Source organism: Sminthopsis crassicaudata, chromosome 5 (assembly GCF_048593235.1).
Source record: "Sminthopsis crassicaudata isolate SCR6 chromosome 5, ASM4859323v1, whole genome shotgun sequence".
Taxonomy (NCBI): domain Eukaryota; kingdom Metazoa; phylum Chordata; class Mammalia; order Dasyuromorphia; family Dasyuridae; genus Sminthopsis; species Sminthopsis crassicaudata.
This window is the reverse complement of record NC_133621.1, coordinates 200,456,159-200,472,705: the sequence shown is the minus strand read 5'-3', so window position 1 is coordinate 200,472,705 and position 16,547 is coordinate 200,456,159. Positions and strand designations below refer to the sequence as shown.

General features: G+C 34.5%; 1 protein-coding gene across 3 annotated transcripts in view; it reads left to right on the top strand.

Annotated features, from left to right (window-relative positions):
• IL15RA (interleukin 15 receptor subunit alpha) overlaps positions 1-16,547 on the top strand; it is a 41,429-nt gene that overhangs the window by 2,349 nt on the left and 22,533 nt on the right. For all 3 annotated transcript variants that reach the window (XM_074269442.1, XM_074269443.1, XM_074269445.1), the window contains exons 2-3: positions 14,881-15,075; positions 16,062-16,148. In XM_074269442.1, coding sequence (XP_074125543.1) covers positions 14,881-15,075; positions 16,062-16,148 — 282 coding nt within the window. The remainder of the gene's footprint in view (positions 1-14,880; positions 15,076-16,061; positions 16,149-16,547) is intronic.

Sequence of the window (16,547 nt, the reverse complement as noted above, 5' to 3'; positions counted from 1 at the left end):
CCAGATTCATCTCGCTTAAAATACAGGTGCCTCAAGGAAGTTCCAGCTTCCAAACAGAAGAGAGTGGGTTACAGTGGGGACATAATGAAGGTTCTTGCCTCTAGGGATAATCAATGGGAAGAGAAAGATGTGATCCAGAAAGGATCTATCCTGTCCATATTCCTATAAGTGGCAAGGAACTAGAAGAGAAAGTGGCTCTTTCTTTTGCTTTCACTTTCCATCCTAAACTTCTAAAGAGAAAGTGAAATTGGACACATTTTTTGGAAAAATTTTATATTTCATGGAAGAAGAAAATATTAGGAGCAGAGAGGAATTAATAATGATAGATTGAATCTAGAAAAGATATGGGGAAAGAGAAATAAATTGTGTTTTGTTTAATTGTAGTCTTATTCCAATAATAGTATTTAGGAATACTCTTCCAAAGTAGAGTGAGGGAGAAAGTATAATTGAAGAATCAGTCAGTCAACTAGTATTTATTTAATGTTTAATGTATGTACCATGCCACTCTGCTTAGAGGTTTGTAGAAAGCTACAAATTCACCATCTTCCTGGTCAGAGGAAAAGCATGTAAGTGGGAAGAAAGTAAAGACTGAGAAATATAGGGGATATAAAATTAAAAGTTAGCAATAAAATTTTAAAAATAAAATTAATCATATTACTTCTCGATGGTTAAAGAACAAGAGATTATAACAGAAATAAAATACATTTGGAAAGATTAATCAATCACAACTATTTATTATGGATATACACTAGACACAACATATGAAAACACAAAATAGTCTCTATTATCATGGAATTCACACTCTCTTGGGAAAACAACATAACTATATGTATGTATAATATGTTTGTGTATTTATATATATATATATTCATATGTATATGTGTATGTGTGTTAGCCAATGTAGTTCTGAAATGTTTTTTTTAAATTCCATCTTTCTAGAAAAGAGTATATTCAATTAATAACACCTTTGAATTAGATTTTTTGTTGCTCTTAAGTTGTTTCAATTGTTTACAACTATTTGGGGTTTTCTTGGCAAAGATACTGGCTCTATCTGTTATGCCATGTTACTCTTCTTTATTCCCATTTATCTTGGGACATTTACTTTCTTTATTAACTTCTTTTTTCTCTAATCTTCTGTTTCCATTGTCCTTGGTATTTCAGGGTTTTATCTCTGATATCATTTACTGTATTCCAGTATAATATGGCTATTTTTATTTTTAAAATGCAGTTTATTGATATCTTCTGACTGTACATTCCCTATATTTACCATTGTATCCTTTCCCATTCCCCCATACATTATTCCTTTTATTAGCAAGATGGTAGATTAATTACTCTCTGCATATCTCTCCAATCCTTTCATCTCCAAAGGATTTAAGTACCAAATGGAGATTAATTAGAGCTAAACCTCAAGAAAAACAGAGAACAGTGTAAGATAAAAAAAAAAAAAAAATTCTTCAGAATTAACAGTAAAAAACTTATACTTAAGGCTACTTAATGACTACTCTCCCCTTGCTTCATATGACCATGGCAAGAGCATAAAATAAATTGCTGGATTATTTTTGGCCCAACCCCCATTTAGTAATTTTTTTTTTTTTCTGAAGCTGGGGTTAAGTGACTTACCCACAGTCACACACCTAGGAAGTGTTAAGTGTCTGAGGTCAGATTTGAACTCTGATCCTCCTGAATTCAGGGCTGGTGCTCTATCCACTGTGCCACCTAGCTGCCCCTCATATAGTAATTCTATCCATAGGAATATCTCTGATATTTGGGGGCACTAGTGAAGAGGGAGGCATCAGAGTAAGTGGTAGATAATTAAAGAAGACACAAAGAAGATACTGGGGGGGGGGACATAAATGAAAGAAAAATAGCAAAAAAGAATCCTACAAGTCAGAAAGAAAAATTTGTAAAACCCTAAGGGGAAAAAAAACCCTATAATTAGCTGATATGAAGAAAGGCAAATAGAATGTGATGAGTGATGGTTTCCTATAGCATGCCCTAAAGTTCATGGGATGACATCAAGAAGCCTCAGAATAGGTCAAAATGGCAATGAAATCACAAAAGAAGAAATTATGAGTGAAATGAGGTCAAAAACTAGATCTCTTTTTTCTAAAGATTTTTTTACCTTCTCTTCTTTAATCTCTATCCTTTCTGTCCATTCTGAACTTTTGTTTTTTGATCTATTGTCTTTATATTTAGTTTTTTTTTTTCCTTCTGAATCAACTCTGGTCATAATAAGCAACTTTGTGTATTGTTAAAGAGTACTTCCAAAGTATTATTCATTTATTCATTATTCATTCACTCAGGTATCAAGACTTAAGAATCCTCTTCCTAAGCCCTTGTCAATGCCTCATAAATCTAAAGGATAGAATAGAAGGAAAGTTCCTCTTTGCTGAGGCAGGCTATGGCTCTTACTCTTTTTATGAGGGCAGGAAATCTTGCTCATAAAGGAATGGCTGCCAGGTAGCCTACTTACACCCTTGATCAACACTGGTTCTAAGAGAAGAGGGAGTATTAGAAAAGGTTCCTCAAACAAGCCCTTGCTTTGAATCCTGAATCATGGCACCATTCTCATGAGGATATCACAAAGGTTACCTAGCTAGGTAGTCACAGATTAGAGTAATGAATTATGAGTTATTCCCTACCACTTAAGCAGGGATTCAGAAATTGGCCCTCACTCTCTCTAGTAAAGAAGGGGATGATGGGATAATTGATTCCACTCCATTCGTGTAGATGTAGTTGTCAGGAACCTTATTTGTAGCTTTGACTAGTGACTCATGAACTAAGGGTACTCAGGACCAAGGCTTGGTTTGTTATTCATTCAACTAGTTTATTTGGATTTTGTCAGACAGGGATGACTCCAAGTGTCACAGAAAGATATATTAATGCTAATTCTTAGTGCTGGAAATCAGTAGGTAGACTGCAGTGGTCCTGAAGCAATTAAACCTAAATGAGAACAAAGGAAAGAAAGACAAATCCTTAGGAGTCTCATACAGAGGATTAGGTGATTTTTGTGGACTAGAGTTCAGCTGAGAATGAGAGACAATCAAGCAGTACAGAAATACTGTTCTACTAACTAAACATTCATGAAAAGCTTTTATAGTATTTTGATTGGATATTTTCCCAACTATCTTAACAGAAATAGGGTATTTCTCTTCTGACTATAAGAAGATGTGGCATTCCCTCCTAGCCCTGAACCAAGGAGGGTTTCCCTACCCCAGCCTTGAAATGAAATGGAGCAATTCCCTCCAAGCCATTTAAGGATAGTAGGCCTTCTATATGTAGGGTAAATGAGGAACTAGTAGTGTTCTAACCATGTACATCTTGACAGTGATGGCCTTATGCCAACGAATAAGGGTAAGGAGTAATAGCTTCCCAGAATACAGTCAGAGGAAGCAACGCATGGGGAATTGAGAAAAACAGCTAATAAGTTTCCATAACAAATTAAATCTGTGTCACATATCAGAATTACAAGATAGATCCCAAGTGTTTAAATGGGATTTAAGAAACATCAAAGGATCTCAAAGCAAGACTTATTTCTATTTGTGGAAATTTGTAGTTGTAATATAATTCTTGTAGTTCTCATAGTTCTACAATTCTTGAATTTGTAGTTATTTCTGATTTGGGAAGAGAAGGATACTTTTAAATTAACCTTATGGGGAAAGTGGAAATTTTTACAATTCTTATGGAAAATAAAGAGAAGGGGGGGGGGTCATCCCACAACAACAATCGGTGTTTGCCAAATCTGTAGTTCCTTTCTTTAAGATCATGAAAGATCACTTCTAAAGGGACAAAACGGGAAGTGTACGACTAAGTTTTTATTATGGCATTTGCTTCAATAGCATAAAAAACTGACAAATGAACCAGAGAAATAGAAGGGCTTTACTTCTGCTTAATTGTAGGTTTTTGCTAAAGCAAAATTTGTCAACTTTAATATTAAGTCTTGAAAATACTTAATGTTACCCATGGTTCCTTTGTTTTTAGCGTAAGGGGAAAATGTGAACCACATAGGAGAGAGAGACTTTTCCTAGTACAAGACTAGAAGCTCAATCCATAGCCCAATGATACTTTGTTCTATAACTGGGAGAATGATCACACACCATTTCATAAAGACCCTTCTAAGTGCAGAATTACTATGAATGTGGATCATGTTTTATAAATCTGCCTTATGGACACAAGCTGATGTTATATTCTAGGAACCTTTTCCTTTCCCCCTCGATATTAAAGAGAATTCATTTTAACAATATTTTCAGTTTATTTCTCATCTTGATTTTAATAATTTTCTTACAATTTTGTTAGCATTATTAATTGTTTTATTACTTGAATTAGAAGCTGAAAAAGCCCCCAAAGTATCTATTTTTAGGAGAATTTTAAATATCAACTGTTACTCTATGCTATTTGGATTTTCTTCTGATGGGATATAATTTTTTTCCTGCTTGTTTGGATTTGTTTTGTTTTCACATCTTACCAAGTAGGATCCTTGGCCATTATCCAAGTATTTATAAATAATAATATTTAGTATCTGGTGTCACTATAGAATGCCACTTGTTTTGTGTCTGTTTTTATTAGTATAGCTGTACTCAGAATGTTGTTTATGCATATAAGTTTGATGGTTGTTATAATGGCTGCCAAGATATATCAGATTTGACTATATTATTTGGGAAGCCGTATATTATTCTTGGGGAATTGGTTAGCCATTGGCTTTTTGGAGCAACATTGGAGGATCCTGATCATACATAAAACATAAAAGGTTTACTGATACTTGGAATAGATCCTATATACGTACATGAGGGTGTTAGGAATGTTTTAAAGGACAAGCAATGAAGCAATTTGTTTACATTAAATGGTTTACCTATGAAAGAGATTAGGACAAGTCACTGTGGATATGCTACAAGAATTGTCAGAGTCATATGAATATAACAAGTTACCAGAAGAAATTCAAATTGGGAATAGTTCACAGATGTTAGTGTGGAAACTGCCTTTCCTCCCATCCTTGTGAGGTAGAAGCCTTTAGTAAGATAATGACTCTGATGAGCAAAGAGGGTTAGCAGTGCAGCATTTGAAAATCAGTCCTGAAAATACATTTGGTGCAAATTAAAACAACTCTGAGCTACCACTCCACACCTCTCAGATTGGCTAAGATGGCAGGAAAAGATAATGATGAATTTTGGGTGGGGATATGGGAAAACTGGGATACTAGCACATTGTTGATGGAGTTGTGAATTGATCCACCCATTCTGGAGAGCAATATGGATATATGCCCACAGGGCTATCAAAATATACACACTCTTTGATCTATCAGCACCTCAAAGACATCATAAAAAAAAGGGAAAAGGACCCACATGTGCAAAAATATTTGTAGCAGTCCTTTTTGTAGTGACAAGGAAGTGAAGACTGAGTGAATATCCATCAGTTGGAGAATGGCTTAATAAGTAATGGTATATGAATGTTATGGAATATTATTATTCTATAAGAAACAATCAGCAATAGGATGATTTCAGAAAGGCCTGGGGAGACTTACATGAATGGATGCTAAATGAAGTGAGTAGAACCAAGAGAACATTGTAACAAGAAGATTATACTCATAATATATATATATATGACATATATATATGACATATACTTCTATATCAATTCTGATGTATGTCCCTCTTTTAAACAGTGAGGTGATTCAGGCAATTCCAAAGGTCTTGTGATAGAGAGAGCCACCTGCATCTAGTGAGAAGACTATGGGTAGTGAATGTGGATCATTACAATGTATTTTCACTTTTTTTGTAGTGGTTGTTTGCTAGCATTTTGTTTTCTTTCCCATTTTTTCCCATTTTGATTTGATTTGGGGAGCAGCATGATAGTTATGGAAATATGTGTAGAAGAATTGCACATTTTTAACATATATTGTATTACTTGCCATCTAGGGGAGGAGGTAGGGAAAAGGAAGAGAGAAAAAATTTGGAACACAAGGTTTTGAAAGGATGAATGTTGAAAACTATCTATGCATGTATTTTGAAAATAAAAAACTTTATAAAAATAAAATAATTGTAGACAGAAAAACAGGCAATTAAATAAATTTTTAAAAAGAAAAAATACATTTGGGTTCACAACTATTTCAAGATGCTAAGGAAAAATCTTGGCCAGCTGTCACAGACAACAAATATATAAGTGATGTTGATGTATATTATCAGGCCAAGAACTTGTCTTTTCTTGTTACTAAAACTCTAAGACAATATAAGTCCCCTAAGACTCTCAGTGTGACAACTGGGAGAACTTCCCAATGCCAGGTGTATTTGGATACTAGAAGATGTTAAAGGTATCGTTAGTGATATTTATTTTCCTCAAGTCATACAATGAAACTTCTCCATAAAGTGAAAAAGAGAAGAAGCTCACTATGTGGAGCAGAAACATGTTCCTGATGGCAAGAATAGGACAAGACATATATATCATCACAGGAAAATTCTGCTGGTCCAAGTTGGGAACTTTCTCAGGAGAGACTCATGCCCTAAGGAAGAAACATGGGAAACCCAGCTTGCATGGATGTTAGTGGTACTGCAAAATTGGAAAAGATAGTAAAGAGATATTGTCAGAGAATCTCAGTGGAAATGTTGTTTGTTTTAAATTGGCAGAGCACCCAGAGAAACATTTGCTTCTTATTTAGAGGCACAGCCTCCTCCTCCCATTGCAACTTTTCCTGTCCCTTTGCCTCCACTGAGACCTGATGGCCAGAAATCCAGATATAACATGGCAAAATTGCTTACAAAAACTTGGAAAATACTCTGGGAAGGTTGAAACATAAAGTCAATTATATTCCGTATTTGTTGCATTGTAGATGTAGAAATGAGACACAATAAAACATGTTTTTAATGAAATCAAAATTATAGAAATTATTAGATATAGAGACAATAATGACTGAGATGGAGAATGAGGTCAGCTTGGAATAAATATATAGCTTCTTTTCCCCCCACAACTTGATTGGCCCCAGCCTTCTGGACATAGCTTCCTCATTAAAAAAACATAAAATATTCTAGCCTAGACTTCTCAGACTTAGTAGGTATCTGAGATGATTGGGAGTGTGGAGAACAGACTGGAAGTGTCCAAAAAAACTAAATGCCACTTTATTTATATTCTTTCTATATTTGGGCAAAGTCATCTTTTTTAATTTGTTAAATATTGAATGCCTCATTTCATCCCAACATTGAACCTGAATTAATAGGGACTGCCTTGAACCATGCATACGGTAGTATTATTGGAAAAGTCCTGGACTTTTTCTTAGATTAGAAAACACCGAAGAACGATTCAAGGAAATAGAGTTGACATCTGTTGCAACTGTAGAGAAAATGACCACATGAGCCTAAAAGCATTAGAAAAGAGAATGAAGCTTTGGGACTTTAAAGGCTGAGAAGTACTATACTAGTTTTAGGAAAAGGGAAGTTTGACCTAGGAAAGAGGTCACCCCAGCCCATCAATCACAACGATCTCATAAGCAATTCTACTATTCTTTTACACCTAGTCTCATAGGATTTCATAAAGTAGTACCTATAAAAATTGAGAATATGGATTACTCTACTGTTCTGGACATTGGACCACAAGTGACTAGTCATTTTATGAGAAACATTTGGAAAAAACATACAACCTTTTTTAGGTTTTAGCTTTGAAGGACTGAATGACAAAAACTATCCGTAGTTGGGATGTGTTGAAATGACAGGAATTTCCTGGAAATATTTCTGATGTCAAAATAAGTGACATTCTAGCCCTGATTTGTACAGGTGTTGGTGAAGTATCAGCATCACTTGGAACCAATTATAGACTGTTCAAGAGCACTGCAAACAATAAATTGAGACTCAATATCTATCAATATCTACACATTTTGGCCATTCATGGAATTTTCAAGTTGGTGTACAAGAGGATAAAATAAAGTTATAGTAATCCCTATAATGGTATACCTCAGTCTTCCATTCCTGAAGTGAACTTGAAGAATTCTCCAAGGCAAGCAGAATAGAAGTTCCACAAGAAGACAAATGTATTCTCTCTAAATATGTAGGAAATAACTCACAAAATCCAGCTTACCAATTCAAGCCCATTTCATGAAGGATCTAGAAAGATCCATTTGTCTATGGTTGACAGACAATATTTTAAGAACCTGCTGGTAAATGGCATCATCAAGAAGTCTAATATAACCCATGGTGATATTACCAAAGAATAGAAAGATTGTGTGTGTGTGTGTTTGTGTGTGTGTATGTGTGTGTATACATACATATACATACATACATATATATATATACATATATATATATATATATAGAGAGAGAGAGAGAGAGAGAGAGAGAGAGAGACAGAGACAGAGACAGAGACAGAGACAGAGACAGAGACAGAGACTACCATTCCCAAGCAGATCAATATATAAGGGTGCAAAAATGTCTTGGATTGTCTGGATTGGCTCTGGTTTTCTGTGTTGGATTAATGAAGTTACACTTGAGCACAAATAGCAGGAAATGACAAAAGTTCCATCCACCTGGATTTTACCAGTTTAAATATATGCTCCAAAGCATCCCAGAGGCATTTGGCATCGATGGAAAAAGTAGTTAGTGACATGAATCACTTGCAAATTATGGTGTACCTTCATGACATCATCAAAAATATTTTATCAACTAGAGGAAAATGTCTTGAAGTTCTCAATTAGCAAATATTACTTTTGTAGAGTCTCCATGAAGTATGTGAGTCACAGTGTATCACAGAAATGTGTGAGCATCAACCCAGAGAAAATAGGGGCTTTCCTGACTTATCCACAGCTAAAAAATCTTCACACTAAAGACTTTTTTTTTCTTCAAATTTAATGGTCACTATTGGGAAAAAATTTAAGCTGTGCTCTATTGCTAATCTATCAAGTGACTTTTTCAAACATACATGATTAAAAGGACATAGAAACAGAAAGGCAGGAAAGACAAAGTTGTTTTGAAATTGACATTTGTATATAGATAGATATGTATAAACAAACATTTAAAGACTTGGTCAACTTGCTTTATATATGTGCCAGTAATGACCTATTCTGATCCAAGAAAGCTTTTTGTCTTGCCAGCTTGGAGAGCTTGGGAGCAGTTTCCTTCCTAGAAAGTGATGTTCACATGAAACCAGTTGCATTTGTTAACAGATGTTTGAGTAATATCAAACCTAATATCCCATTTACAACTTCAATTCCATTGAGGTAGGCTATCACTAAGAAAATTATGTATATAGAGAAAAGTTGCAAGTGTGGCTCAACAATAAGCCACTTATATTTTGACAAGTGTCAAGTAGAATGCCATTTGCAAGAAATTCGTGGCAGCACTAGCTAATATTGATCTCAGCAACAGAAACTTCATTACCAGGTTCATACCCCAAGGAAGGTATTGATGAGGAAAAAAATCCTTATATGTTCTAAGATATTTGATGAAAGCACTTTTTGTGGTAACTAAGAATTGGCAACAAAGTAGATATCTGTGAATTGGGGAATGGCTAAACAAACTGATATCTGAACAAAATGGAAGATTACTGTACTATAAGAAATGATGTGTGTGATGGATACAAAGAAACATGGAAAAATCTATATAAACTGATGCAGAGTGAAGTAAGCAGAGCCTAGAAAACAATATATACAGTAACCATACAATGCAAATGCAAATAATAAGATATGAAAATCAAAAGTAAATGTAACAGCTAGAAGCTATTATGCAAACAAATAGCATTGCAAGATTAGTATTTTTTGTCTGTGTTAAATTTATCATAAAGATCAGTTAAGATGCAAATGAAGTGATATGAGAAGACAATCCCCAATCTATCCCTTTGTGGAGGTGGCAGTTCCACAGGTGTTACACATTATACAAATTATAGGACTTTTTCAATGTATTGATCAGTTGTACTGATTTTCCCCCTCTCTAAAAATACTATTTGCCATATGGGATGGCTGTATAAATGGGATGGCAGCATATATGAATCTTGCTTCTTCATTCAATTAACCTTCTTTTCTTCAATTGTCTTCGAAATTCTACCCTAAGCCTTTCTCTTTCCTAATCACTAGGAAGTCTCCTCTTCCAGATCTTTTCACCCTTATACTACTTTTGTTTTAGATACTTTTTTGTTTCAATTCAAGTTTGTCTAATAGTGTTAATATCATTCTTGAAATGACAAATTACATACAAGTCTGTTCCAGTTTGGAAAAAAAAAAAAAAAACAAACAAACCTAACTTGAGCTTTCCATTCTCACTAACTATTATTTCACATTTCTTCTGCCATTCCTCTAAGGCCATCTGCAATAAGTGTCTCCACTTCCTCTTCTCTTACTCTCCTAACTCCTTATAATCCAAGTTCTGATTTTATCATTCCACTGAAACAGTTCTCTCCAAAATTACTAATGATTTCTTAGGTGTCAAGTCCAAATGGTCTTTTCTCAATCTTCATTCTCCTCAAATTCTCCCCCCCACCCTGAGGTAACTGGGGTTAAGTGACTTGCCCAGGGTCACACAGCTAGGAAGTATGAAGTGTCGGATTTGAACTCAGATTCTCCTGACTTCAGGGCCAGTGCTCTATCTACTGTGCCATCTGGCTGCCTCCTACAACTTATTTTTAAATCCAGTGACACTGGCATTTCATTCTCGTCTGACTCTTCAATCCTATCTAACCTCTTTTAGAATTCTGTTGTTCTATAAGAAATAATGAGCAAATAGATGTGAGAAAAGCCTGAAAAGACTTATATTAACTGATACTGAGTGAAGTGAGCAGAACCAGAAGAACATTGTACAATAATAGCAATTTTGTTTGATGATCAACTTAGCTCTTCTCAGAAAAATCCGGGACAGTTCCAAAAGTCTTATGATAGGAAAATGCCATCCAAATCTAGAGAAAAAACTATGGAGACTAAATGCAGATCAAAGCATACTATTTTCACTTTTTAAAATTTATTTTTCTTTCTTTTCTTTCTCATGGTTTCCCTTTTTTTCTGATTTTTTTCACAACATGACTAACATGGAAATATATTTAACATTATTGTACATGTATATCTCATACTGACTTGTTTGCTGTCTTAGAGAGGGGGGAAGTAAGGGAGGAAGAGAAAAAAATTTGGAACTGAAAATTTTAGCAAAATGAATATTGAAAACTATTTTTACATGTAATTGGAAAAAAATAAAATATTATTTAGTGAAAAAAAAAAGTTATTGGAATAGTTTGTCATCTCCATCTCATTTGCAGATAAGGAAATTTACTGTTTCATGAACAAGACATTGCATTTTTTAGCTCTATGAGTTTTCTATGGCTATCCTCTAATGTTCTTCCTTTTCATTTCTATCTGCTCACTTCCTTTAAGTCCCAGCTAAAATACCATCTTCTACAGGCATCTTTTCCCAAATTCTCTTAATTCTAAAGCCTTGCCTCTGTTAATGATTTCCTATTTATCAACTACATAACTTTTTACATACATTTTTGTTTGTTCTCCCATTAGATTGGAAGCTCCTTGTGAGCAGAAACGAATTTTTATGTCTTTTTTGTATCCCTAGTACTTAGTATGTAATATCTGGCCCACATTAGACCTAATAAACATTAATAAATGTTCATTGATTGATTTTTACTCTATTTCAGCCTTTCCAAATTGTTTCTTTTAAGCAATTTATTGCTGGATTCTTCTTTTTGAACCATTGTATTACTCTTTTGCATTTTCATGGAGAGTTTAGTCAATTTCCATTAAGAATTACTATTGTCTTTTCTTCAGACATCCTATTAGGGAAAAAAAAGTGCTTTGTAGTACTTAGTTCTATTATTAACAACACAAATTGTTGCCATAAATATTATTTTTATGAATTATTTTAATGTAAAAGAAATAGCTAAAGGGAGCCTATATTCAAATTGGATTTTCTTAACTAATAAAATAATAGATTATGAGCCATTATTACTTTCTGATAAAATTTTAAATGTTTCTCAGTGAAGTTGAGGAGATTATAGGGTATGAGTTGTTGGACGAAAGCAACTGATAGATTACTAGGAATTTCTTATGGCTAACTGGCTCAGAATTGGCCACGTATCTTATGGACCCAAAATTGATTCCACATTTCTGGGAGTCAGCTCTTGTGACATCCCTATTCTTAAGAATTAATTCTTCAGTTTTTCCTTTTTTCCACTAGTAGAATGCAATAATGGCAACTTATGGCAGAAGTACATGGCATAGGACACATATGTTTACATGAAGTTTTAGAAAAGAACTGTTTTCTGAACTCCAACTCTTTGTATAGGAGAAGGAATTATGAATTCCTTCGACAACATGTCTCTATAAATTTTTCATAGTCTGTCTGCTTCTTAATCATCCAATCACCAGAACATGCTGAGTTTGTTTTGACATAATTATGAATTCATGGTAAATGCTTCCAATTTTCCTCCTTGAAAAATCCACTATGATCAAATTCATATTTCTTGATAAGAGATTTCTTTACTCCTTTTGGAAGTTTGCTGTGACTGAATTGAAGTATTAAAGTTTATATATGACAAATCTTAGATTCTTTCTTATTAGAGTCCCATGAAATCTTTCCATTTATATTTCAATCATTTTTTTTCACCAATTCTATAATTCTTTATATAACTCTGTGTGTGTGTGTGTATGTGTATGTAGCTTTTCTGAGTTTTGTGAGATGAGATGTTAGAATGGTTTTCAAGATAGATAATTTAGCCTCCAAGGATGCTGGCAGGAAAAGAATGCTATGGGGACTGTGAGATAAATGCTATTTTGAGGGAGAAAGATGGGGAAAAGTGATCTGGATATTGATAGATGCTAGCAATAAGAAATGGAAATAAATTCTATAGTTGGATAGTGTTAACCTTAAATGAGACCTCTTCCAAAAAATTCAAATAAGAGCTTATTGAGTAATGTTGGCAGAGATACTGGGAAGCAAAGAGTGTGCTAATCACTCTCTAGTCTTAAAAGACTAGGTTTGAAGAGGTAGAAGGAGTGAGAAAAGATATGTCCAACTTTACAGCTGATAACCAGGTTTTAGTTAATTAAAGAAGATAGAATGACTGGAGGAGGATCACTGGAAGTTTGATAATGGGGCAGCTAGGTGGCGCAGTGGATAGAGCACCAGCCCTGAATTCAGGAGGATCTGAGTTCAAATTTGATCTCAGACACTTAACACTTCCTAGCTGTGTGACCCTGGGCAAGTCACTTAACCCCAGCCTCAGAAAAAGGGGGGAAAAAAAAAAAAAAAAAAAAAAAGGAAGTTTGATAACAATGAAATAGGACTCCCAAGGGACACTATCAGTATAAAGGTCAGCCAAATGAGGATAAGGCGTGAGGGAAAGATTGGCTTGGAGAGTGAGGATAGGTAGCAATAGGATAGGCCACATGATTTAAAAAGTGTATCTGTATGGCAGTGATTAGTGGAATATCATGGTAGAAGATGACCTAGATGAAAGCAGGCAAAAAAAGCTTATAGAGTTAAGTTAACATAAAAGTCATTAAAGCATTAGTATGGTAGAGTGTGCTGTTACAAAAAAAGAGACCGAATTTAGGTTCAAATCCTGGCTTTTCCACTCATTACCTGTGTGACCTCAAGAAAGTCACCAAACATCTCCAAGGCTCATTTTCCTCATCTGTAAAATAAAGTAGTTAGACTAGATGACCTCTAAGGTTCCTTCTGGCTACAGATCTTTTGAACCAATGATGTTTACACTTTGAATTCCTGTATGATTTCTCTTCAATAGAGCTGACTAGAAGGAACAGAGTTTGTCAGAACTTCCACAGTCTCTTTCTATTCAGATAAAATTTACCTCTTTACTTACTAATTTTGGTTTCAGTAAAAACTTTTTCTGTTTTGTCTTTATTTTTATTTGTATTTATATTCCTAGCTCTTTGCACAGTATCTGACATATAGCACATACTTAATGTTTATTGATTGACTGTCTGTTAAAGGAATACACCAGAGTCTCTACCTTGCATCATTGTAATAGACATATTCCAAATGTTTCCAAGATCTTGCATATGCTCACTTTCCCAAGACTTATAGCAATTTATTTATTTTTAAAAATTTTTTTAATTTATTTTATTATAGTTTTTTATTTACAGAACATATGCATGGGTAATGTTTCAACATTGATCCTTGAAAAACCTTCTGTTCCAACTTTTCCCCTTCTTCCCCCATCCCCTCCCCTAGATGGCAGGTAGTCCAATACTTGTTAAACATGTTAAAATATATGTTAATTCCAATGTATGTATGCATAGTTATACAGTTATCTTACTGCACAGGAAAAATCAGATATAGAAAGAAAAAAACCCAAGAAGGAAAACAAAAATGCAAGCAAATAACAGAAAGAATAAAAATTCTCATAGCAATTTATATTAGATAAAATAGGGACCAGACCTGATTCTTCTTTGTATCCCCCACAATACCTTGTATATGAAAAGTGTTCAGTCACTCTATATGTAACACTTTAAGATTTGCAAAATACTTTCCTCTAAATATCCATCTAAACATTAGTACAATTATTATTATTCCATTTTATAGGAGCAAAAACTGAGACACTTAGCATTAGGAAAGATTTGAATCAGTATTTTAACCTATTCTATTTTCCTTTGCCAGGAGATTAGCAAATATGAAGAACTATCTTCCATTACCTCAGCTTTCCCTATACTTATGCTACTACCAGTGTAAGGTCACTGATACACTAAAATGGAGCTATGAGATCCTCAGAAAGATTTTTAGGCCACAGAAGTTGTTTGGGTTTTTTTTTTTTGTTTTTTTGTTTTTTTTTTTTTGGTTTTTTGGTTTTTTTAATCAACCTTCTAGAACCTCGCATTGTCTTAATGGGCCCACTAGTAACAATGACCAAAATATTCCATTTTCTTCTTTTTTAATTTTTTTTTTTTTTTTACAGATGTGACATGTCCTACTCCCAAATCTGTTGAAAATGCAGATATTAAAGTTAAGAGTCACAGCATAGAATCCAGGGAGCGGTATGTTTGTAATTCAGGCTTCAAACGGCAAGCTGGGACATCCAACCTTATTCAGTGTAAACTTGACCAGACGTCAAATACAGCCCACTGGACAGAGACCAATCTAAAATGCATCAGTAAGTGGCCCTTTTGCAACAGCTTTCCTAGTTTAGTGGGGGAGAGCATACAAAAAGCTATATAAATCACTAAATGATCAAAGTACAAATGATTTAGAGTTCTTTGTTAGACATAAAATAGGTTAATAGGAGTCTTGTCAGCATTCCTTCACCTTTTGCATTGCTAATAGAGTTGAATTAGGTAGGTAGAAATAGGTAGGAATTGCGATCATGTTTCCCAAAATTGCTAAATAGAAGATTCATCCTATCCAGGTCAGCCATCTTCTTGCTATAAGCTCTAAGATAAGCTGTTCCTTGACCTGTCCCATTGAAATGACTTGAAAAGTAGTGGTTCCAGAGTGCTTATGACAATTAGACATGGGTACAAAGCCAGGAAAAAGACCTGCTACATATTTTATGTCCCTTCATGACACAGGCTGAATAAGGCTTCCTCATCTGAGAAGAGGAGGTTCCCATTTGGGTAAGAAGTACCAGAAAGATTATACAAAGCTGAGAAGCAGTAATCAGATACAAATTGCTAAAAAAAAAAAAAAAAAAAAAAAAAGGGGATAGAGGCAGGATGCTGGATTTTGTTGAGGTGGGTAAATAATTGAGGAGCAAATGAAGAGATATGGTCTTTTCAAGCAATGGGAGAATCACAGAACCCAGCAGAATTGTAGCACACAGATTCCTAGTTTTTATGTCTTAGTAAAAGAGATCAGGTTTTTTTCCTAGTGTCTTCCCACTGCTGCTGATAGTATTACCCTCAGAGGAAATTGCTATCCCTATAAGTCATGGCTGACACCCAAAATAATAAAATTCTATAATCCAAGCTAAAGAAATTTCAAGGCAATCTTTAGCTTATTTCTTGTATCTTTAAGGCAATTAACCTAAAAAGAGAGTCACTACTTCTTTGCTAAAAAGAAAAAATATATAACAAAAGTATTTACATTTCTGAACTATCACAATTCAAACTTCAGCCATAAACATCATCTAATTTTCTCTAGGAGATCCCACCCTGGTTCACCTACAGACAACTATGTCAACTATGTCAACTATGTCAACAAGGAAATTCCCCATCCCTACTGGAAAAGGTAGGACTATCTGAATCAGATGCTATTGTAGTACTCTTTTCTCCGGCTACCACCTTTATTTTCATGTTTTGAAGTTCCACTGGCTTTATTTCTATATCAACAAAATGCACAAATTGTGATTAGGAAACTTAGCAAAATTGTAAAAAGCTAGTTACAACTTAAAATTTAAAGGAAAAATCTGTCATCTTAATTTCAGTTCTTTAAAATTGAGGAAACTTGGGGCAGCTAGGTGGCACACTGGATGGAGCACCAGCCCTGAAGTAAGGAGGACCTGAGTTCAAATTTGATCTCAAATACTTAACACTTCCTAGCTGTGTGACCCTGGGCAAGTCACTTAACCCCAATTGCCTCAAAGGAAAAAAATCAAGGAAACTTGACAGTTGTTTTACATCCTGGCTT